The sequence below is a fragment of the Nuphar pumila genome, chromosome 6 (assembly GCF_984573655.1).
Source record: "Nuphar pumila chromosome 6, dmNupPumi1.hap1.1, whole genome shotgun sequence".
Taxonomy (NCBI): domain Eukaryota; kingdom Viridiplantae; phylum Streptophyta; class Magnoliopsida; order Nymphaeales; family Nymphaeaceae; genus Nuphar; species Nuphar pumila.
In genome coordinates this window covers 113,637,889-113,663,590 of record NC_143254.1, presented here as the reverse complement: position 1 = coordinate 113,663,590, position 25,702 = coordinate 113,637,889, and the positions used below count along the sequence as shown (strand labels likewise).

Here is a 25,702-nt window from a genome sequence, read left to right as displayed (position 1 = left end):
AAATACACTTGGGAACTAGGGGAAGAAATGAAAATGAAATATCCCGAGTTATTCAGTGCATAACTGTAATCGAATTTCGCGAATGAGATTTCTTTAAGGATCCATTTGAAAAACGAATGTAAAGTCTGCAATTTTTTCAGAATTTCAAAATTAATAAAAAAAGGATTTTTTTATGAATTATTTTCGCTAAATTCCGCTTTTTCTGAAAATTTATCGTTTGATTAATTAGCAAATTCATTATCGATAATATTTTGACATTTATTCAAGTTATTTAATTGAGGAATTTATAATGTTTTTACTAGGTATTTTATGTTTCGGATCAACCCCATATCGGGGTTTAAACCAAACATAGAAGGGATTTGGATCCATTTGAGACCCATATGGATCCCCCTCTAATGTAGAAAGTATTTTGGATTCATTTGGAGATCTAAATGGATCCCACTAAGAAAAAGACATTTTGGACCCATTTGAAGACCCAATTGGATCCTAATAAGTAAATAAGGATTTCAGATCCATTTGAGGCCCAAATGGATCCCATGAAGGAAAAATAAATATGTTTGGATCTAGATCCCAATGGGACCCAAATAGATCCTACTTAAGAAAACAAGATTTACATTCACTTAAGATCCAAATGGATCTCACTAAGTGTAGTATGAAATTTGTTTGGATCCACCTAAGGCCCAAATGGATCCTGCTTGTATGGATAGGATTTGTGTCCACTCGGGACCCAAACGAATCTAATTAAAATAATATATATATATATATATTAGTTTTGTTGATTTAGATTTGATGTGACCCAAATGGGTCTCACCAAAATCCAAATCCAGGTTCATTGGATTTCCTCCTAAAACCAAAAATGAAATTTTCATTTCCCCCTTATTTTTGATGAGACCTAAATGTGCATTCTTAGTGACCATGGAAGATGCGGGAGTGCTAACATGAACTGCCTCGTTTCAATAGAGTCCTTGCAATTCGGGTTAGGTTTCATCTCGGAGCCCGTCTACAAATTCATGTGCACCTCGAGTAGCCATAGACACCTCTACTCACAAGACTGCACTATGTTGTCCTTGTAATGAAACAAAATGCTCTCAACACCCCTCAAACAAGAGACCAATACAAAGCCCACACAGGGGCAAAAACACAACCACTTAGGGGCTTAGAGGAACACACAACACTAAAAAAATATAATCTTTATTTCATTTACAATGCACACAAAAAGCATGGCTTTACAAGGGGTCTAAGCCCCATATTTATAGGCAAAAAGGGGAGTGAAAGGCACCCTAAAATCTAGCTGTTGGGAGCTCTAACAGCTATATTGTTGTTATATTGTCAAGGACAGAAATGCCCTTGACAATATAGCATATTACAATATTAAATAAAAACAGCCCTATTGGGTGACACCTATTACAGAAAATTATATTAGCAAAAGACCAAAATACCCCTAATGGATAATACATATTGCAATCATGTCATATATATATATATATATATATATATATATATATATATATATATATATATATTCTAACACCCCTCTCAAACTCACAGAATGACAATAGAGAGTTTGCCAAGAAGAAAGTGGAATTTGGGAGATGGTAGTGCCTTACTGAAAAAGATCGCCAGTTGATACTCAAATGGCACATATGGTAGAGTGATGATTATTTTTAGGAACTCTTCACGGACATCATGGCAATCCATTTTGATATGCTTTGTTCGCTCATGAAATGTATGGTTGCTCGCGATATAGATGGCGCTCTTGTTATCACAACATAATCTTGAGGGTGCAGATATGAAAACCCCCAAGTCTTTGAGTAACTGTCGCAACCACACCAATTAAGAAGTCGCAGTGGCCATTGCACGATACTCAGCTTCTTTGGAAGACATAAACACCTTCTATTGTTTCTTGCGTCTCCAAGATATCAAGGAATCACCTATAAAAATACAAAAACTAGTGGTTGAGTGATGATCATTTACATCTCCCCAATCAAACTCAGTTTATGCAATAACATCTAATGAGAAGAAGATGATAAAAACAAACCATGATTGATAGCATTTTTAACATATCTAATTGCTTTCATTACAACACTCATATTTACTGTAGTGGGAGAATGCTGAAATTGACTAGCATTATAAATAACATGAGCAATATCAGGATGAGTAATACAAAGGTAAGTCAAGGTGTCAATCATTTGTTGATTTGGAGTTGGATCTTTCGGAGGTCCTCCATCATCTTTCTTTATTTTTGCATTGATGTCTGGTGTGTTTACTCTCTTTTCATCTGTAAGACCTGGTCTTTCAATTATATTGGCTGCATACTTAGACTGAGACAAAAAATACTCTCAGGGTGAGTAACTTCTATTCCAAAAAATATCGAAGAAAGCCAAGATCTGTCATATCAAAGTATTTTTTGAGAACCATCTTTGATATGACTAACTTCCTATTTATCAACTCCTGTGATAATCATATCATTCACATAGAGGAGCAAAATAATTATACCTGCATCAGAAGACTTAACAAACAAGACAATATCAGTATAACAAGATCTAAATCCTAGCTAAACCATCACATTATTAGAACGATCATACCAAGCCTTAGGAGCTTGTTTTAGACCATACAAAGCCTTTCGTAAACGGTTTTTTTTTTCATGTGTCAAACCTAACCCAGGTGGAAGTTCCGAACTATGGTCATCTTAGCTACTGGGGCAAAAGTTTTATCATAATCTATCTCATATTCTTGACTATACCTTTTGGAGACTAGCTTAGCTTTGTATCTTTCCAACGTTCCATCACTTTTTGTTTTAATTTTATAGATCCATCTACATCCTATGATTTTTTCCTATATGTAAGGATTGAATCTCCCAAGTTTGGGCTTTTTCTAAGGCTTCTAATTCATTATTCATGGTTTCAATCAATTCATGATGATTTTTGGCCTCATTATACGAGGGTTCGACATAGGAGTGTATGGCCATGAGGCAAGCTTTATAGTGAAGTTCAAAACCAGATTGATCTATGTCTTGACTTTGGATATTCCTTTCTAATGCTCATGATAGTTGGCCTTGTGTATGACGAGAATATATTTGAAGTTTATTGTGAGGTTCTATAATAGTCAACGGTAGGTCGCCTATGCTCGGAGGTCGGCGGCGTCTGCACGAAAGGGGCCGGAGACGGGAGACGAAGAGGAGAGAGAAGGTGGTGAGGGGTTTTGCCCCTTGCCTTTTGTGCCTTCGTCTTTTTAAAGACGCAGGTTGTCGAACCTTCGAGAACCCGGGTCGGGCTCGGGTCTGGATCTGGGTCGGCCCCGGATCCGATCCGGGTCTGATACCGCGGGCGAACCTCTGCACCTGTCCGACACTTTTTTTTTCAAGTGGGCTTTACACTTTCAGCCAATCCATTTTGTTGTGTGGTGTAAGGGCAAATTTTTTTATGAGTAATCCCTTGTTGATTGAGAAAACTTTTAAAATCTTTTAACAAAAACTCTCCCCCAGAATCAGATCTAAATATCTTGATGGAAGTTTTGAATTGATTTTTAACATAAATATGAAATTTTTGAAAACACTCAAATACTTCGGATTTGTGTCTAAGCAAATAAATTTGTGTGTGCCTACTATAGTCATCCATAAAAATCACATAATAAGAAACTCCTTTAGAAATAACCGGTGTCGGTCCCCGTACATTCAAATGTATTAACTTAAAAGGTTCTTTAAATATAAATTGGTTATTTTTAAAAAGTAAAGATACTATTTTTTCGAGTATACAATCTTCACTAATAAAATCCTTTTCATTACAATTTTCAAGAAAAGGGAATAAAATACATTCTTGACATACTTGGATGTCCTAATCTCCTATGCCAATGTTTAATACTTTTTTTCTCAACAAAATTACAAAAATTTTAATTTGATAGTTTCAAATTGTCCAGTAGAGGTCACCTCTTCTATGGCCTCATCCAATCGGTTTCTTGGATTATATCCCGTACCAAACAATCATTAGATGAAAAAGTGATCTTACATTTATGGTCGGTAATTTGAGAAACGGATAAAAGGGTGAGGTTAAGTTTTGGTACTAGTCTAATATTTGAGACATAAAATTTTTTATTATTTTTAGATGAATTTTGTAAAGTACTCAAGCTTTTATTTAAAGATGTTTCATGGATGTTGAAACATAAGAATTGTAATATCACGTATTTTCACACTTAGTTAAATTTGAGATTTTTGAAAATTTGGCTAAGTATAGAAGAAAAACCGTTTGATTCTCGATTTTAGGCTGATGCTTTGGAGCATGGGCTTGGCCCAAGTCTCATTGTCGAGGCCTAAACGAGCCAATCGAAATGTGAGAAAAAGTTTTATTTTTTACCTTTAAATTTGAGCGAAATTCGGGTTATTTTTGTACGAATTTCGGAAGCTAAATTTGAGTTATATATCGTTGGATGCGTTTTAAAATTTTGAGCGTAATGATATTTTATTTTCCTTGATTCGGGCTACGGTTGGCCCGAAAATCGCATGTTTTAAAAAATTTAGCAGTTTGTCGGTTTGGATCCGGATTTAAATTAGACCAGATCTGATGGATTCGATCCAAATTAATATGGATTTGAACTCTAACCATGACCCATATTAATTTGGATTTGATCCAGCTCAAGACCCATTTGGATTTTTGGAGATGAATTTGGATCTTGGATCTGAATCCATGCCCAACTGTTTTTTCAACTTTAAATTCATTAGAAACCTTTAAATTAGAGTTAACTATTGTTAAGAAGCCTCCCAAGTTAATTTGGCAATTTTTGAGAGCTTTTGAAAATTTATTTATTATTAATATTAAATAAATAAATAATAATTACTTAATTAATTTAATTCCAAAAAATTAGTTTGACAATTATTTAGGACTCTAAGTAGAGCCCTTAAACCCATATAAAATCACTTTAGAAGTGTTCTGGTTCAATAATATAATTTTTGGAAGCTTCTAGGTATATATTTATTTATAAAAAATAAATAAATAAATAAATAAATAAATTTAATTAATTTCAAGATTTTTTTTTAGTGTTTAGGACTCTTAGTAGAGCCCTTAAACCCACGTAGAAGGATCTAAGAAGGTTTTAGAAAGCCTACTTAAAATAAAATTTTGAAAAGTCAACTTTAGAGTTTTAAAATTTTAGAAAAGTGATAGTCCCATAAGGGGAGAGCTCTCTCTCCAGCCCATTTAGAAGGGGCTGGAGGGATAAGGCCCTTTTTCTCTATAAATAGCCTCAAAAAAGAGAGAGAAAGAAAGAGAAGGAAAAAGGGAGAAAGAAAGAGAGAAAGAGGGAGAAAGAGAGGAAAAGAGGGAAGGAAGAAGAAGAAGAGAAGGAGATCGTTCTTCTCCAATCATCTGGCGTTTCCACCATTGATTTCTAGTTCTCTTTCAATCTACGGTTAAGGTACGGGTTTCTCTCTTGTTTCAAGTGAGAAAAAGGAACATGGATTTGTGTTCCATGCAATGTTTAGTGAAATCCATGAGAGGGAGTGTAAATCTAAATATTTACTCCAATACTCATGGTTGAAATTCATGTTTTCCCCATTCAAAATCTATTTTGGAATATAAATACGTATAGGTACGCTTGTATGGGCATATATATAAGGGTATATTTTTGTATGCAGCCGATTCCTGCAGTTGGACCAATCTGCCATGTTTGTCATGTGCATAGATCTGGTCCAGATTATGTGCCCTAAAATTTTGTAAAGAAAGAAAGAAAAAAAGTTGTAGGGAAATCTGCTTATAGATTGAAGTTGTGTTGGTTAATAAGTTGGATAACAAGTATTGTGTATGTTTTATGGTAAGCATGTTTCTCTGTATAACCCAACGAAGAAACCATTAGAGGTCTGTGTTATTGCATGCTTATTCCCATGCTAAAACAGAAATTTGTTTTCGATTTGCATTCATGCTAGGATAGCATATGTTGCAGCACGTTCTATATTAATGTATTCCTCTCAAAATTATTTGAAAACTAAATGTCAGGCTCTGCATATACATGTATAACTGAATGAGAGAAAATAAACAAGGCATACATATATTATGTCGTTTTGCCGGGCGTGCAGGCAGGCCCAGTTCGCTGTCAAGACCAGCGCGCTGCTAGGCCCAGTAGTCGGCTGACAGGTGCAGGCTTGACAGTCCCTGCCAGGCCTAACTGAGTTGCAGGGACCAGCCGAACCATGTTCGGCTGGGGTCTGGTCGGACCAGACCAAACCTGATCTGGTTTGGGGTAGGCACTCGGCAGCCCAGCCGAGTGGCTCGGCTTGGGTACGGCTGAATGTTTTCTTTAAAAAAAATATATAATATATATATGCTTTTGTGCAAGTTAATCTCCATGCTTTGAAATATCCAGATTTTGGTTCATGCATCGGAAGTCATTTTCATGACATGCTTATGCTCGATTAATTCCAGTTTTGGTACTTGATGAATCCTTTTTAGTTATGCTTACTGTTGGTACCTATTTGGACTTGGATAGAAATCCACTCAATGCACAAATTTTCAGACCTTCTCTAATAATGGATTGGGTTTAATGCATACATAAGAGTGATATATTTTCACATGCCTAGTCTTGTTTGTCATGCACGTTACTAGTATAAATGCATAGTTATTTTTCATGTGCATTCACATAATGAGGGTGATATGCTCGTAGTGGTATGAGTGTCTTCATGCATGTAAAAGACCGATAGTTCTTATATGCTTATGCTTGTCATGTAATGCATGTTCGGGTTGGTGATGCATAGTTGTTTTCTATGCATGTGTATACATGAAATAGATATGTTTGGCATGTATATGACGACATGAATGTTCACATGCTTAGTTGAATTGATTCGTGATTAAAAGCATGCATTAGTTCACATGTTTACTCGAATTGGTTCATGAATGGAAGCATGCTTTGGGTATGGTTATGTGAATGCATACATCTGAATATGAATACATGCTGAAGGATATAGTTATTGGCATGCATTGAAAAACATGTGATATGTAATAAATGCATTGACATGTTCTTAATGGTTTTTGTATATGAATGCATGGATAATCAAGTGGATCATCATGGGTTGTGGGATGCCTTGAGTCGGTGTGCTCCTTATTTTACTTGTTTATGCATTGCAAAGATCTCATTTGACATTGTGATTCTAATTGCACTATTCTATTGATGCCACGGGTGAACCATGAAGAGCTTCGCATGTAGATATGCGAACTTGTGTTATTAATTCTGCATGTTGAATTGCAAATTAAAAGAGATAAATTAATAACAAGATAAAAGAAATTAAAGAACAATATAATTTATGTTTCCTTGATGTCTCTTTTATAGTGTGGGAGTCTTGGACATTGCGGTTTTGGAGAACCGTGAAGATACTAAAACTCCGTGTGCGTTGTTGTTGCCCCTGAACCCGATATTGAGGTTCATCTCCTAGCCACAATTTTAGAGATAATTCGCTACTTTGCCTGGGGGTGGTGTGTAGACACAGTTGTTGTTTTGGTATACCGAGAAAGTGACACTTGTGGATTTAGATGTCTTTGGTGTCCCCGACATTAAATTTGGATGTCTAATATTTCGAAAGTTGTTTCGGTCGAGGGCTAAGTTTGGAACCCATTAATAAAATACAACTTGTGTGCTATGTTACCCTAGGAACCCTACTTGACCTCGGAGATTTTACCCGTTTGGAGTATCCGCAGGCAATGGTAATTAAACAAAACTTAAATTATGTGCATTTAATAGGGAAATACATATGAAAAGACAATTCTGATAAAAGATAATAATTTATTTATGCATGTGCACTAAAGTCATGCATATTCCTGTTATGCATTAAATCATGCATAATTATGTGTTCCCTTAATTGTGATATATTGGTGAATGCATGATGTTTATTCTCTAATGCATGTTAAATGTTTTTATTGCTTAATTTGTAGTCTTTGTTGTTTATTAATTGTTTCCTCATGCTTAATAATTGTTGTCTATTGCATAAATGATTAATTGAGATATGAATTTGTCATAATTGCTTTCATCTAAATTATTGCATGAATCTTATTTATGTTCTTTTTACTTATTTATTTCATTAGAGGGATTCGTACACAGAAGTCTTTGGATTCTGACACCCCTACTTTTGTGTTTTTTGTAGCCTTAGATGCTTAGTGAGGCGACTTGCTTTTGAGAGGAGCTACGAGGGGACCACACGATTGCTTAGCAGATTCTTTTGAACAGCGTGTCTCTTCTTTTTGCTTTATTTATATTTTATTTGCTTATGTCTCAGACTCTATGCATTCGAATAAATAAAGTTTGGTTTGGTTTTGTTTGGTTTTGTTTGGTTTGAAAGATGAGTATAAAATCTCTTGTGGTGGTGGTTGTGTTTAATTATAAAGGCCCCGGGTTTCTGGGAATGTTTCCTCACTTGTTTAAAAAAAAAAATTGCCACTTTTTCATGGGTACAAGTTGGGGTTGTTACAAGAATCGTTGGAGTTAACGAGACATTTGGATAGTATGGATTCATTAGCAGTCATCTGGAAAGAGACACCAGAATAAAAAATCCAAGAGTTCTTACTAAAGTCCATGCATGTTGATAGAGCCACACTGAAGAGAGGAAGATTAGCCTTTGATTAGTAGTTGAAGGATTTTCATAAGTTAAGCAAATGAAACATTCTTGGAGCCTTCATCTACACCACCTCGTTCACTTGATGATCCCATAGACGCTATGTCACATGGGTGCGGGTGCGGCAAAAATATAAAAAGTTATATATATATATATATATATATATATATATATATATATATATATATATATATATATATAAGTTTTAACAGTTAACAACAGTAACACTAATGAAATAAAAAACAATTATCATCAAATCAATTCATCATCATGCATGCAATAAATCAAATTAACAATCTACAATTCTATTCTATATCATAAAAACCAACACCACAATTATAAAAACAATCAAATAAGTAAAGCAGGAAAGAAGTAAATTATATAGTATACTAACAAAAGAAGCAGAAAATGCATAATTACATACCAAAAGTATATCCTACACAATGTATATGACGATGAGGTAATGAATCATAATAATTTTCTTCTTCATCATCAAAGGCATCATAAGGAAGATTGGGCTCAGATAAATCTATGTTTGTAATGTTGAAATCATGCTCTTTCTATAAGTCGCACTCTTCTGGGTTTACATCCCAAAATTTGGATGATCCTTGTCTGCATTACAAACTCAATTTGAAAATGTTAAATACAAGTATATTTAAATGAAAAAACTAAGAAATAGTCAAATAACTAAGAGAGCAAATTAGTACTTATATTCTTCATTGGTTCACGAAATTAGTCGAAGATTTGAATGAACATATACTAAATCATCTGCACGCTTGCTGGTGAGTTTGTTTCTCTTCATGTTGTGGATTTGAGAATATGTGCTCTAAATTTTTTTACAACAGGATGAACTAGCACGCTGGGATAACAATCTCAATGCAAAACGTTGGAGAAGAAGTGTTTCTAATCCAAATGTTGACCACCATGTAATAAGATCTATATTATTCTCCTCTCACGCGAGTAATGTTTGTCCATATAATCTCGAAGATGCAAATTTTTCAAACTCTTGTGTGACTTGATTTAAAATGTGATTCTGGATAAAGTCTTGTCATACACATATTTCTATGCCTTGATAGATCTGGTCTAAATTTGGAGGGACACGACCAATACCACCTTCCTACCATTTTTTTGTATAATATTTTGGATTAAGAGAATGTGTCATGCAATGCAAAGGAGTGTTGCTCTTATCCCATCTTCTGACTAAAACTGAATTAATATAGTTAAAAAATTCTGAATCATCCAATGCAGGATTTTTTCTTCATGCTTAAAAACTATAATTTGTATTTTTTTAATCATATTATCTCACATTTCATAAACTTTGTGAAGCATGAGCTCATCCTTATCAACTTTTCTCAACATTTCTCAAATAGGTTGCGTAAATTAAAGGAAATATACGACTCTGTCTCAAAACTCATCATCAACAATAAATTTCTTAAATTTTTAAGTCAGCACGATAGAATGTCCAATTTTCATCAGTCACCATGCTAACCAAAGCATTCTTCACTTCCTTAATCCTCTTCACCATCACAATGATGGACGCAAAACATGTTTTAGTGACCTTCAACAATTTCAGGTCAGAATTCTTATTAAATATAGTCTTAGCATGATGATGGTTGACAACAAAATTCCTAATGCTTTTGACATTCTTTTTTAATTCTTCAATTCATGAACATAGAGCATATGCTCGTGAATTTTCTTTTTCTTTGGGGTTGCAGATGCTCTTGAGGGTCAGATTCAAGCTGTGTGCTACACAGGGAGTCCAAAAAATACGAGGATACTCACTCTCCAAACTCAATGTTGTACTTTTACAAACTGGAGCGTTGTCTATGATGATTTGTACTATTTTTTGATCGCTCACTTCTTTTATTACTTCTATAAATAACCCCTTCAAATACTCAACATTTTTATATTTCCCAGATGCATCAACCACTTTCAAGAATAGTGGGTTATTAGTAGACGCCTTTAAATATTTGTCCACCTATTAGAAACAGTGGAAACTCCATCTTGCTCCCATGAATATTTTTTAATCTTTAGCATTCTCTCAACATTTGCCCTCTCTTCTGCAAGAAGTGTGATTCGGAGTTTTTCTGAGTTTGGAAGTACGTAGTCACTCAAATTACAATTTGCCAAAGAAGTAACTAAATCCTTCCAATAAGGATTTCTAGTTGCATTAAATGGGAGTGAACTAGAATAAAAATACCTTGCTATTTTTCTATCAATCTTCTCCCTTCCATATGTATTGAATGTTGCTTGTATTGTTCATCTTCCTTGACCTCCTACATCCACTTTTCTTTTCTTTTTTTAGCACCTTCTTGGTGGCTTAAAAATGACACACTAATTGCACAAGAATCACTCAATGTCTTTATCTTCTTATATTCTTCTTGTATTTTTTTGTATTGTTTTCGCATTGCCTCATCAACACTTCTGCATCCTGAAATGCCATGTCCTAGTATCTTCAACAAATGAGTCTTAACTCTTGTGTAAGACCCAACAAAATCTCTTTCACAGAGCTTGCATCGAAATCTTTTGTTTTCACCACCTCCTTCTCCCGTTTTTGCAAGTTTATCTACGTGTACCCATAGTGGCCCTACATCATCACTCTCACTACAACTATCAACAACACTAGCGGCAAAACTCACATGTGGGGATGAGGATGACGCAAGTCCTTTCCCTTTATTCGTCATTTTTATCCTAAAAACATAAAAACATTATATTAAAATCAATTATGCACACAATCAAGATTTATAATATTGAGTGCAAAGTCAATAACATACAATAAGTTCTAAAAAAATATAGTAGTAGTACGTATAAATAAATACCGAAAGGTATAAGAAAAATATATAACAATAACATTAATGATAATCATTAATGCAAAGTGAACACTCCTAAGCAGTAGGAATCCACATTTTAGTAGCATAAATAGCTAATTGGATACACTTCTACATTCAAGTGTGAAGCTTCAACTGTTCAACATGAATTCAAATCTAATTGCTAATTGGATGCTCCTCACTTTATCAAATCCGAGTACACAGATTTGGGTTTGGTTTGGATATCTGACCCAAATCCGAACCATTGACATGCATACTCCCAAGTATGATAACTATTCATGCATATGAATTCCACAAATGCTTAGCCTTAGCCAATGCATACTCTAGGATCAATGGCACCTTTGTGTGCTCAATAGAGATGGTACATAGATGAAACTGCAACCGAACATCTGATTACTGCTTTCTAGAATTAGCTTAGCATGCTGGAGCTATGCTTGAAGGAGATAGAACAACAAAAGCCATCTATAAATTAGTGATGAAGAGAGCATTCTTAGCCGTAGTACTGCAAATAACAAGTATAAACATGAACTGTCAATGCAAGGCAGCGTCCCCCTGCGGATTAGGTCCGACCGAACTGTCTCTATTCCGGTAAAACCAGCAGCTCAGCAACTGATTCTAATGTGCCTTCCTAGTTGCCCAAGGATAATGGCATTGTATACAATGTGTAACAGCATAGTGTAAGGGAGGGCGGGATAGAGAGGGGTTTTGAGAAAGGGTTGCAGAGAGGGATGGGTGTAACAGCATATACAATGCAAAATGTGTGAGAGAAAGAGAAAGGTGTATGGGAGAAGGTTGCAAAGGGGAGGGCGGGATAGAGGGGTTTGGGAGAGGGAAAGAGAGGGTTGCGTAGAGAGGGAAAGAGAGGGTGGGAGAGAGAGCAACAGTCAGAGTGACAGAGAGATTGAGAGTGAGAGACGGAGAGAAGATAGATAGAGCGAGTGAGAGAGAGTACCTGAGGAGGAGAGGTTTGGCGGAGAGGACGTCGGCGGCGTCGGGGTCCGGCGGAGAGGTCGTCGCTGGATACGACTTCAAGAGGAGAGGAAGGGAGGATTAGGGCAAAAAAAATTCCCTAATCCTCCTCTTCGCAGCCCATTTCATCGGGCGTATTTTTTTTTAAGGTCTAAAAACTGGATAGAAATGACCCTGGGTGCGTTGACTGCACCCAGGGTCGAGTTGACCGCACGCGCACCTGCGTCGCGTCGATACGGGTGCGACACTTGGTTGGACGAATCCCTGACTTAGCTTAGATGCCACTTTCTTTTCATTTCTTCTTTTTGGGCAAAATGACTTGATGTGACCCGACTCTTTGCAAAAGTGGCATATTATCTTACCACTTTTTTTTGTATTCATACTCACTTGGATTTCTTTCATAGTCATTTGAGCTATTCCCATAGTCATTTGAGCTTCTTCCATAGTCATTTTGGCTTCCTATATGCTTTGGTGTGATTTCCGGGTCTTGACATAGCAAGTATCGATTCTTCATCTTTGGTAGGAGAGGATTTCTTTAATCTATTTTTTTTCATAGTTAGTTCTTCTAAAGTTTCTACTATGGAAGAAACACCACCTCTATGAAGAATGGCCGACTTTGTCCCTTCAAATTTGGGCTTAAGTCCCTTTATGAAATGGTAAAAGTGCTCCGAATTGATTTGCTTTTTTCGAAGCTCTATGTCAAGTGGACAATGACACTTAGGCTCTAAGCGATCTAATTTATTCCAAATGAGAGAAATAGCATTATAGTATTCTTTTATGCTCATATCTTCTTAGGTCATTGTTCTTTCTTTCTTTTGAAGATTACATACATGAGCTACGTCCTTTAGAGGATACATATCTTGGAGATATTTCCAAGCATCATTAGCAAATTTGAACTTTGCTAAGCTAGGACATTTTTTTATTTCAACACTATTAATGAGTTATCCCATGATTTTGGAATGACTCATCCTCCACTCCTTCAATTTCTTTTCATAGTCGCCAATGAATTTATTCATCTTTCTCATTGAAGTGCAATTTTTTTGCCGGTTTCACTCTTGGTAAGCATAAAATTTGGTTCTTTTTCGAACCATCTACCAAACCCCATAGACTCTTTTCCCAAATCTTGTGCTTCACTATGGATGCCCACATCACATAGTTTGTGTTATTAAGTCTCACAGGTATGGTGGCAACCACTTCTCGTTCATCCTCCATATATACAAGAAGAGAAAGAGAGAGAGGAAGAAAAATATGGAAGCGGAAAATGTTTGGGCACCACAAGTCCACGATCTCACGTCCACACGAGCAAGCTTTACCACAATCAAGATTGTAATAACTCTAATACCATGTAATAAAACAAAGTGCTCTCCACACACCTCAAACAAGATGCCAATACAAAGCCCACACAAGGAGAAAAAAACACAACAACCACTTAGGGGCTTAGAGGAACACACAACACTAAAAAAATATAATCTTTATTTCATTCACAATGCACACAAAAAGCTTGGCTTTACAAGGGGTCTAAGCTTGGGAGTGAGAAGCTCCCCAAAATATGGCTGTTGGGGCTCCCCAACTGCTAGAAATCTAGCCATTGGGAGCTCCAACAGCTATATTGCTGTTATATTGTAAAGGACAAAAATGCCCTTGACAATATAACATATTACAATATTAAATAAAAACAGCCCCTATTGAGCGACACCTATTACAGAAAATTACATTGGTCAAAATACCCATGAAGGGTAATACATATTACAATCATGTCACATATATATATGCGCTTATACAACCCATATTCTAACAGTCCTGCAAACTGGTTCTGCTCTGATCTTTGTCTAAGTGAAAAGATCAACTTCTGAAGGAATTTGGGATTGAGCTCGGTATGGTCTCAAAGTATAGGATGTTGGCTAGGTTTGGTGATTTTTCTGGGATTTTTGGCGAAGTTTAGTTAGGAAAAATTGACTATATAACAGGGTGTTGTTTCTGTAACAGAGTGCAGAGTTTTCAGTCACCAAAAATAGGGTCTGGTAGTTTGGCTATTTCTCCCTATTGGAAGATCAGATGGAGACGAGGTTTATGGGGTTGGAAACTAGACAAATAGTGCTACATGTATGCAAATTTTTAAAATTTTCTGTGGTACGGTTTGGAAGATCACAAGGACACAAGTTCAAGTTTTCTCAGGATGGTGTTCAACTGAACAGAGTATCTTTCTCAGGACAGAGCTTTGAAAGAATAATGTTTGTAAGGCTGTAGGTATCTAATTCAATCCATCTGGATCATGCTACATCACTTATTCTACTAGATCTTACAAGGCCTATTCATTCATGACATCATTCTAGTCTGAAAATTTCTCTCTGCAACTATAGTACAACTATCACCAGAATATTTCTCACAATTTTATGAATCAATCTTCCCCTTGAGATAGATTTTTTGCAACTTTGCTCGCACCTCTCTCCAGAGCACTAATTAACATAAAACAAAAAAAAAATTGATTCTCAATTTCTATATGTCAACAACATCTCATCCTCAAATTGCACATGGGTTTTCCACAGCAGCATGGTCTTTCCAATACTTTTCTTCAATTCAAATAACTATTGCAGAACTGCATCTACTCTTTTCTGGTTCAATTCCCGCCCCGGTAGCTAATGGCCGGAACTTGGCTCAAAAAACAGCACTATACTGAATAATAATATATCTATGTTATGGAAGCTCAATCTGATCTTAAGAAAGGCAAGAGAGCACTCCGGATTACACAGATCTACAAGTAGATAAAAGATCTCACTGGAAAATGCTATAGATTGCCGGAATTTGACTTCTACCACTTCAAATTCTTGACTCTCACCCAATTTAACCAATCTATGTTTTTTTTAGATCTGATCATGAAAGGCAGTTGGCCCAGATGGTATACCTATCGAGGCTTGGAAATGCTTGGGAGAGAAAGGTTTAGAATGGTTGACAAATATTTTTAACTAGATTTGGCGGACAAATAAGATGCTTAATGAGTGGAGGAAGAGTACTTTGGTGCCTCTATATAAGAATAAGGGTGATATACAAGATTGCACAAACTATCGTGGTATAAAACTCATGAGTCATACTATGAAACTTTGGGAGAGGGTGATTGAGTCTAGGTTGAGGAATGTTCTCATGATATCAGAGAATCAATTTGGTTTTATGCCTGGAAGATCAACTATGGAAGCTATACATCTTCTTAGACAACTTATTGAGAGATATAGAGAGAGGAACAAAGATTTGCATATAGTTTTTATTGATTTGGAGAAGGCATACGATAGAGTACCTAGGGACGTTCTCTGGTGGACAATGATGAAGAAAGGTGTTTCTCTCAAGTACATTATTATAATTAAAGATATGTATTAAGGAGTAGTAACCAATGTCCACACTTGTGGAGGGGTGACAACCAATTTTCCTATAACGGTTGGGTTACATCAAGGATCTGCTTTAAGCCCTTTCCTATTTGCTATAGTGATGGATGAGCTTACGAGATCAATTTAAGAAAATGTATCGTGGTGTATGTTGTTTGCTGATGATATTGTTTTGATTGATGGGTCTAGAGCTGGGGTTAATGCTAAGTTAGAATTATGGAGACAGACATTGGAAGGTAGAGGTTTTAAGTTGAGTAAGAGTAAGACAGAATATATGGAATGTCGGTTTAGTAAGCAACGAAGTAGTGATGGAAGTGTAGTGAAGCTTGGTGAGCAAGAAATACCGGTGGATGATTGTTTCAAATATTTGGAATCCATCATTCAAAAGTATGGAGAAATTGATGGAGATGTAAATCATAGGATAAATGTTGGGTGGATGAAATGGAAAAGTGCAACTGGAGTGTTGTGCGATCGTAGAATGTCATTGCGGTTGAAGGAAAAGTTTTATAGGACGACAATTAGGCCCACTTTACTATATGGTACGGAATGTTGGGCTGACAAGAGAGATCATATTCAAAAAATGAGTGTAGCTGAGATGCGTATGCTTCGATGGATGTGTGGAAATACAATAAAAGATAAGATTCGAAACGAGGAGATACGTAAGAAGATAAGCATTGCATCCATTGAAAATAAGATGAGAGGGAATCGTTTATGGTGGTTTGGACACATTCGGCGAAGGCCTAATGATGCTCCAGTTAGAAGGATGGGGAAATGAGAAAATATATTAGTTAAAAGAGGTTGGGGTAGGCCTAAGAAGACTTGGATGGAAATGATAGGAAAGGATATGAATTCTTTGAATCTCACCGACGACATGATTTTGGATAGAAATGATTGGAGGAGAAGGATTCATGTGGAAGACCCAGAGTGATTTTCTTATTTGGTTCATATCGCTGACCCTAATTATTTTGGGATGAAGGCGTAGTTGTTGTTGTTGTTGTTGTTGATCATGAATTTGAATTCAAATTCACAATCTCACCACCAATTACAATTCTACATCAATTTTCACTTTATTACACTAGAACATATACTGTTCCACTTCAATTTCTCTTAGATTCGCCTAGTTCACTCCAGATTGGAGTGAATTTCACTTGATCAATGATTGATGTAGTCAAATTTCACTTTTGGTCGGTAGATTCACAATCAAACACGAAATTCATGAATTTCACCTTAGATGAATGAATCTCATCGTAATTCATGCCAATCTTCACTTCTCTCCTGTGGATCACTTCGAAACTTGCCCGATCTGATCCTTTTAGCTTTGATTTTTCTGAATTTTGTTAGTTCAAAACCGGATTATGGGCAACACAGCTGAATTGACACTTGATCTAGCTGGTTATGACATTGATCTCACCAGAATTGATGTCTGTTGGAATGATCTTCTTGATTGCCATCTAGATCACCTTGATCACCAATTTTTTTGAAGATTTTTGTTTAATGATGTATCAAATCTCTTCTGGTACCAATTGATTGCTGGGTTTTTTTGATGAATTTTGAATAGGAAATAAGGAAAAAGGTTAGGATGGGTGTACTATTGGTTAGGCTTGTAGCTTAGTGCTATTTTCGGCATAGTTTGGGGTTTAAGGGCCTAGTAGTGGGGAGAGGAGTGGAAGAACGTGGGAGAGGGTGGAGCAGAGTTACTAGAACTTGCTTCGGAAGCGCGATACTCCTCGCTTCCAAAACTTCGTAGGAATCTCGATTCCCCCACGCTTCTTCTATGCATCCCACACGCATGGTCTATTCTTCCTATGTTTTTCTCATGTTTTTCATGTATTTCCTCTTACGCTTTCACTCACTTACCATGTACTTTCTTTAAATTGGTAACTATCATTGTTAAATTTTAACAAAAATTTAACTCTTTTACTGAAAAATCATGAAATATAAGAATGATCAATTTTATTTTAGTTTTTATTTGTTTCTTGTTCGATTCCTATTCAATTACCTTATTGCTTTATTTTTTATTCATATTTCGCTTTTAAATTGATACATCGCTTCCCGCTTCCTATAAATTTTAAAATGCCTCGCTTCTTGCTTCCGCTTCCTAGTTTGGCAACCTTGGGGTGGAGCGGAAGAGATGGAGTGAAGTTTATTATTCTATGAATGGAAGGATCCACTCACAAGAGTCGATGGTTTTCCCTAATTAATGGTAAGGATCCACCTAAAGAGAAATCTCTAAAGTAGAGAAGCTCTCACAAGAGTTATTAAAGAATAAGCAAAATACAAGAGCAAACCTTATTTGTAGCCTTGGGTGAGGCTTCTCATACATGCTACTCATTCCACAGTGGATCCAAAATCCAAATACATTACAAGGAAGCAACCCCAAAATACAATGGATCGAAATACAATATTCAAACCCAAAATACAACATAATATCCCAAATAGACCTTATATGGGACATCGACCTTAAAATAAAGATACAAGCTAATTACAACCCGGACCTCCAAATGGTGTATGTAGCACCAGGGAACCATTTGTTCGTGATCATAGTTTTCCCTGCAACTTTCCATGCACCTTGTTTCATTATCTTTCGCATGTCTTCTTCATTGGACAGTTTGATCAAGAAGACTCCATTGCATCAGGAAGAGAAAGCCATTTTTGTCAACGTGAGTTTTCATAAATGAAAAGGAACTTCATATGCATATGGTATGGTTTACTGGATACATTACCTGGAGGATCTATTGATACAGTTTTCTCATCTCCGAATTCCTTGTAGCTGGACTGAAAAGCTGTTGCGGACCCTTCTCTACAATCATCTGTAATGGCTTGGTGAATGAAAGTGAAGGATGAGATGCTCTACCTACAACCTCTGACCAGGATTTTCCCAAAGAATTTGGTAGATTAGGGGGTTTTACCTATATTTGGATGGTGAGGGTTGCCCTTCATTTGACCTTCACCTGATAGGCGTTAGGTGTTTCCTATGTGCAATGATAGACTAGCACTGCTGCCTGTTTATTCACTTTAAAGGTATTAATTAAGCTATGTTTAGCACTTTTTCCACATTACAAGGTCCTTTACGGTAGATACCGTTTTGAACATGTTACATCTTGATGATGCATGTTGCAGGACATGAGTGTTGCTGGCCACCTCATGGTGGTGTTAACCATTGCTTTTAGGTGTTCATCCATCAGATGTATCTGGCGCAGTCTTCTTCGGATATTTCATTCTACACCTTTCTATGTGTGCTCTATTAGATCATTTCATGTCTTAAGTTTCTTGGACTTGTTATTAGTATTTATGTTTTCAGAATTCGTATTTGATGCCTTATAAAAGCTGCAATTCTTATTTTTGAAAGCTGATATAGATTCATTCATTTTTTCAGATTCTAGTCCTGTGGAGGGCTCTTCTGTTTGTAAGAACAAAATATGCAACGAGCAATCCTGAGTGATGCGGTTGAGGTCGGATTTGTCCATTTTTTTTTATTTTCTGCCAGCCTTGAGAAATTTTGGCATTGGAGGGCAGATCTTTAGGAGCTTGTTTTCCTCTTTTAGTTTCTCTACTGGGCAACCAAATTTTGTCATTCTTGTAGATAAATGAACTTTGGGTGGTTTCTAAATTCATCTAGGTACTTTTAATCTATTTATAGGTGCTACCCTTTCAATAAACAAGAATAGTTCTTGGATCTTCTGTAGCTTATGTGGAGGGGAACCATTATTGCCTGTGAAAATGAGTTGTCTCTGTGCATCTCTTCTCAAGACATTGTTTCTTGACCTTCAGGGTACAAGTGCCTGTCAGGGCTCGCTCTACAGCGGATCAAGCTTTTGATCATAAAGTCACCATCTCTTGAACAAGGATAGAGAACAGACTTGTGAACCTCTGACATGTGAGTGGACAGAGTGTCTGCCCAATCAGAGTGAGTGGTCTGACCTTCATCACTTGCATCTGGCACTGCACTTGGCCCTGATTTTTGTTAAATCAAGACCATTCTTTTTAGAATTTCGATACGAATAAAATCTCATATTTAAAATTTTAAACATAAATCAGAAAAATTATGATTTGTCCCTTAACTCTCTTTTTCCCTTTTAAAATAGCATGTATAAATATATATATATATATATATATATATATATATATATATATATATATATATATATATATATATATTTTAAATATACATTTATTTTCACTCAATATGTTAAAATAAGAAATTCCTCTCTTTTATTTATTCAAAAATTCATGGATATTACAGATTAAATCTCTTATTTCAATCGTGTGTGTTTATGGTTTGATTGTAACCCGTCTAAGTTGAATCCGGTATGCTATTACTTTCACTGTGATTAGAAAAAGGGTTAAGGTTAACCACCGATATGGACAATTGTCATTTTTTTTCTTTTTATGCATGCAGATCTAATTCAAGAACTGATCCACTCGTGGATCAGTTCTGAATAGTGTTTATAAATGGTTTAGACCAGTCATTAATTGGGCTGAGACAGATAGAGTTTTAAAATAAAAAAAAATGGTTCGGGTAGTAACGCCCCAGTATGAGCATTTTCCTTTAAAAGCAAAATTTTGAAATGATTTAAATGATTCATCCATTCATGGATCTGTCATGTTACGGTGCTTGACAAGGGTGTGGATCAGTCCCTGTAGGGGCTGGGAATTGACTTTGTTTAGGAAACTAAAGAGAGATTTCTATTCTTGTATAAGCCTACTATGCCTACTCAAGTAATTGGTTCGGTCCTGATGTTAGCACCAAAACTACATACCCTGATTCAATTGGATTTGTGGACAACCAACTAGATGTTAAGATGAACTACTCTTATGTCTGAATTTGATTCGGATCCAATTTAATGAAATTATCAAGGACCCGATTCCTCATTGTCTACGAGTAATACCTATTATCAAAGTAGGACTGTTTATTTTTATTACGTGCGCTATTTATTTTGCTGAACTATGTTTGATTTAGGGTTGTATGTTAATCTATTTTCCGAGTATTTTTGGGTTCTTTCATGTTCTATTATAGTAGCAAAATATATTTATAATGCAGACTGGCTAAGGTCTGCCAACGTTCCAGTCAGCTGCTCTTATGTTGATGCAGGCCACGCTTGCCCAGACAGGCATAGCAGACTAGAGCTGCTGTGTTGGTCAGAGGGCAGTCATGGCTGCACCCATGTAGGTGCAGCAGGCCAGGGTCAACCTGACCCCAGCTTGCATTCTAGTCCCAAGTAACCAACAAGGAGCGACCTTGCTGGTGAACCTTGGCAAAGACTGCAGCGAGCTGCAGCTCAACCTTAGGCTTGCTGCAGCTCAGTTGCAGTCCCCATAAAAAAATATTTATTTACTAGTTTCGATAGCAGCATAGGATAATTACAAAAATATGTGTTAGCATATACTTGCCTTTATTCATTATCACTATGTAGTTGGCAACCGACCACTGGTAAATCGCTTATAACTCCCAAACCATAGAAGGTTTTTGTGAATGGGGTATGGAAGCCGACAAATGAGGGTATCCATGGAATCTGCTTGTGTACAACAGTGTAGCTGTTGTAATAGCTAGGTAAATTCTGCCTAACTGGATCCTTAACTGTGTACGGGCCAGTGCTAAGCATAGGCTTTTGACTTTAATAAAGTGAATGTAATGACATGTTAATATGCAATGCTAAACTTTGGTATTGTCTAAATTCATGTTCTAGATTGTGATAAAGCATGTCATTTGATTTTTGTGTCATTTCATGCCACTGATTTAAATTTTATAGTGAATATGCAAATGCATGTATAATGAAGCGTGTGACATGTGACAATGTAAATGCATGATGTTATTTATATTCAATGTCTAAAATGAATATATAAATGAATGCGAATGATTTACAATTAACATGCATGACATGAAAGTGATAATGGCATTAAAATCATGCATCAAGGTGCTCAAAATTGAGGCACTAACTCTTGAGATAGGTACATTATTTGTGTGCATGAAAGACGATAGAATTAATGTAATTAAAGAATAAAGTATAAACATTAATTTTATTGATGCTTACAATGAGTGGGTAAGCATTACTTTTAGCTCTATGAGACTAAGTTTTAAGCATGGAAGGTTGTTTCTTCCCAACCACGAAGATAGGAGAAACCTTCACAGTAGCCATGGGGTGACAAGTAAAGAATTCATGAGTGAAGTCTAAAATATCAGGATAGAGGTGTTGAGAGTTTTCTTTCGACAAGGTCGTCTCTCACCCACGACTGGTGACTGGTGTCTAGTCAGAGTTAAGTCAACTTGTTTGAATATACTCTTCTTGAGTCGTGATCCTGATTCAAGTTAAGCTTGTGTCAATACCCATAGGGTTAAAAAGTGAAACAATAATTGTGTGTGCATTAACTTAGTCATAGCATACATCATTTAAAAAGAAAACTTAAATAAAAAAAAGTAGTCACACATGCATTAAAGAATTGCATTGGTAAGTGCATGCATTATCTATCTATTCATGCATAAAGTTAGTATTTATTTATAAATTTATTTGTATTATGTTATTGTGATCATGAATGAGTTTAGTATTTGCTTCTAAATCAATTTATGATATGAAATTGTGATTGAAAGTATGTTTAAAATAATTGTCCACATAAAGGAATGCTTGTAAGTGAATGAAGCAAGTTTAGTGTATATTGATTCGATCTACCAGTGTTAGTTTTAGTACACTCTACTGAGATTCAATGAGTCTGACCACAAATATTACATGTAGGTACTAATTGAAGATGCTTTGCGATGGCAAGATGTTGCGGCGGGTCGAGAGCCAAATTTTTTTCTTTCTCGAACACTTTTTGATTAGACATTAATTTGTTATTTTGGATATTATATGGACTTTGACATTATTTTAAATTTATGACATTGAATTAATCTAATAGAAGCGATTGGGAAAACTTGATTTAATTCACTGTGTGGTTTGATAGTTTTGTAATCGGCCCAATCTCTTTAACTGATTTTCGCTCTTATTTTTTAAAAGTATTTAAATCGGATTTTAGCTCAATGATAGTGCTTTCTTGAATTTAGTTTTAAAGAGCTATTAACGTTGGTGCATGCGTAGGCTGACTTCTTAGAGCTTCATTCAAATAAGACAATATCATAGTGAAGAACCCGCATTGAATTACATATTAAAAAAATCATAATTTTTGGGTTAAAATTTTGGGATGTTACAGTAAAGTTCTTGGTTCAAACTTATGTTTTGCATATTCACTAAACAAGAAAAACATCGAGTTCCAAAAACTCATAAATAGTCGTACTCAAGCCTTCTTCCAAAAAGTTTTTTTTAGGGTGATATCATTCTCAACACTCGATAATCCATTGAGCAACCATACAGTTGTAATAAGTGATTCAATCCAATATTTAGTAGGAACTTTGGCATGAAAAATCAGAGCATTTTATTGAGGGGTACATGGACATGAAATATCATGCACTGTCCCATATTTTTGTTAAGTATTTTTGAAATTCAGTGCCAATAAACTCTCCACCCCCATCAGATTGAAAAGCCTTGATATTCTTCCCAAAACAATTCATAACTATTTTGTGAAAAGTATAGAAGCAATCAACAAAATATTTAAATTTAAGCAAAAAGAACCACACCAATGGCAAGCAATCATCAATAAAGATGACATAATATTTAAAACCATGAACAAAAGTCTTAGGTGCAGCCCCCTATAGGTCACAATGGATTTTACCAAAAAGTTTGTTGCAATTCGAAATAGACGAATTAAAAGGCAATTTGCTAGACTTAGGTGTGGCGCAGCTAGTGCAAACTTGCATAGATTATTTGATTTAATGCTTCTAATAAACTTATTATGCTCTAAAAAACTGACAATATCCATGTTTGGGTATCCCAAATGCTTTTGCCAAATTTCATTGGTGGTGTCTCATTGTCTTATTGAAAATAATGCTTGCTTGTCATCATGCATGGGTTTCAGTATAGAGATCCCTGCTTCTATGCGCCATGGCCATCGCCTGTTTATTCTCTCTGTTCTTTATAACAAAATAGTTATAAAAATACTCAAAGGTGAGAAGCTATTAAAAGTTAGTTGACTTACTGAGATAAGATTTTAATTAATTTCAAGAACAAGAATGTTATAAAGTTTTAACTTGTCATGCTCAAGATTTTCAGAATTAGAACCCGTATGAGTAATTTTCAACCTCTCCATTTTCTACCATAATTTTATCACTTCTCTTATATTTGATTCGCAGTTATATGAGAAGTGGCTCCAGGAAACCAAATTTGATCTTGATTATCGAAAACTAACATGGCTGCAAGAGCTTTAAGAATATCACATGCTTAATACATCTGATTCAAGCGATGGTAACACTTGATGGCAGTGTGATTAAGCTTAAAGCGGATTTGACAAATGACTTTATCCTTTTGTTACTACCCTGCATTTAGTTTCTGTCGATTGCCTTGATTAGCTTGACTTTGAGTCGAGCCTTGAGCTTATCGAGATGACTGTTTCCGTACTTAGGTGAACCCATATCCTTTGGACATGAATTGGCCTTGATAGCCCCCTTATCATTATACTTACCCTGACGTTGGGTGAAAAAGGCTGAGTTCTGATTTACAGAACTATTATTTTCAGCATTTTAGAGGTTGTGCAATGTATCATGATTTTGGAGCATGGGAACCAACTCTTTGTAAGTTGGAATTGGCAGCTTTAACATAGTGGTTATGAAAGCCTCGTAGCCAGGCCCAAGTCCATTTAGCAAAAAAAAAAACCTTGGTGCTATCATTGACAGGCTTGCCTATAGCTGCAAGCTGGTCACAAATGTTTTTAAATGCACTAATATATTCAGGAATATTTTGATTCCTCTTTCGCATAGTCTGCAGTTTCTGTAAAAAAGAGCACTCTCGTTCCTGTGAATCAAGAGCGAAGGCTTCTTCAAAGCAGTCCAAACCTGAGTTGCGGTATCTAATCCAATAACAAAGCCCAACACCTCTTCAGAAAGAGTGCATGTAATCCATGCACGTAGTAGTCTGTCTGATCTATGTTAGAGAGCATAGTCGGTGTTCTCGACCTTGCTGCCCTCAGCATTTATAGTTAAAGGTTCTATCATAATGGTCTTGTCATCCAGAAAACCTTTAAGTTTCTGGCTTTCAATGAGCTCGAGTAGTTGCATCCTCCATAAGAAATAATTTGTGTGTTAGCTTTATCGACACTAAGTTGGCAATGTTGAGTGTTGTTGGGTAAGAATACTTTGGTGTAGGCGATGACAATGGCGTGTTTGATGCAAAAGCCATAGCTGGAAAAGAGTCGTCACAAAGGTTCTAATACCATGAACAAAAACAAAAATAGAAGAGAAATAGCGTGAAAGAGGAGACTAGTTTAACGTGGTTCAACGCTTATGGCCTATGTCCATGGGAAAAGATACGTGCATGACTTCATCAGAAACACACTGCTTTAAGGATGCAATAACATGATAATGATAACTATTCCAACATGGCAAATAGTGGTGCTAGCAATAAGAGTAGTTTGACCTCTTCCTTATATTCACCTTTCTCTCTTTTTTGTCTGTTACTTGGCTGACTTGCTTCATTTTGTGTTGCAGTTTCACGTTTCACACCTTAACGATGTGGCTAAGATTCTGCTGCTGGATGATAGCTGGATCCTTATCCATAGCACTAATAAACGAGACCGGATTGAAGTGTTCAAGCTTGACCCATTCTTGTGGCGAACCAAGCTGAGTTCGAGCTCATAATTAGCCCAAGTTAAACGAGCCAAGTATGGGATGACTTGTTTATGAAAAATGCATTGTTTTAGAGCTGAAAGAAATAGGATTACATAAAAATACATGTAAAAATATATCTAAAATATATTTCTTACTACCTAACGAGCTCATATGAGTTGAGCCGAGTTAAGTACCTATTGTTTGTATTCAGTTTGTTGAGCCTACTTTATGAGTTTGAATTGTAATGCTCCAAAAT

The 25,702-nt window shown here is 35.9% G+C and overlaps 1 protein-coding gene across 4 annotated transcripts in view; it reads left to right on the top strand.

Annotated features, from left to right (window-relative positions):
• LOC149835767 (MATE efflux family protein) overlaps positions 1–22,674 on the top strand; it is a 143,241-nt gene extending 120,567 nt beyond the window's left edge. For 2 of the 4 annotated variants that reach the window (XM_090008738.1, XM_090008736.1), the window contains exon 15: positions 22,487–22,674. In XM_090008738.1, the coding sequence (XP_089864864.1) occupies positions 22,487–22,497 (11 nt within the window). In that variant the 3' untranslated portion in view covers positions 22,498–22,674. Of the gene's footprint in view, positions 1–19,134; positions 19,502–22,486 lie in introns of those variants that run through there. The other 2 variants (XR_016432366.1, XM_090008737.1) reach the window with 2 other exon arrangements.
• The last annotated feature ends 3,028 nt before the right edge of the window (positions 22,675–25,702 follow it).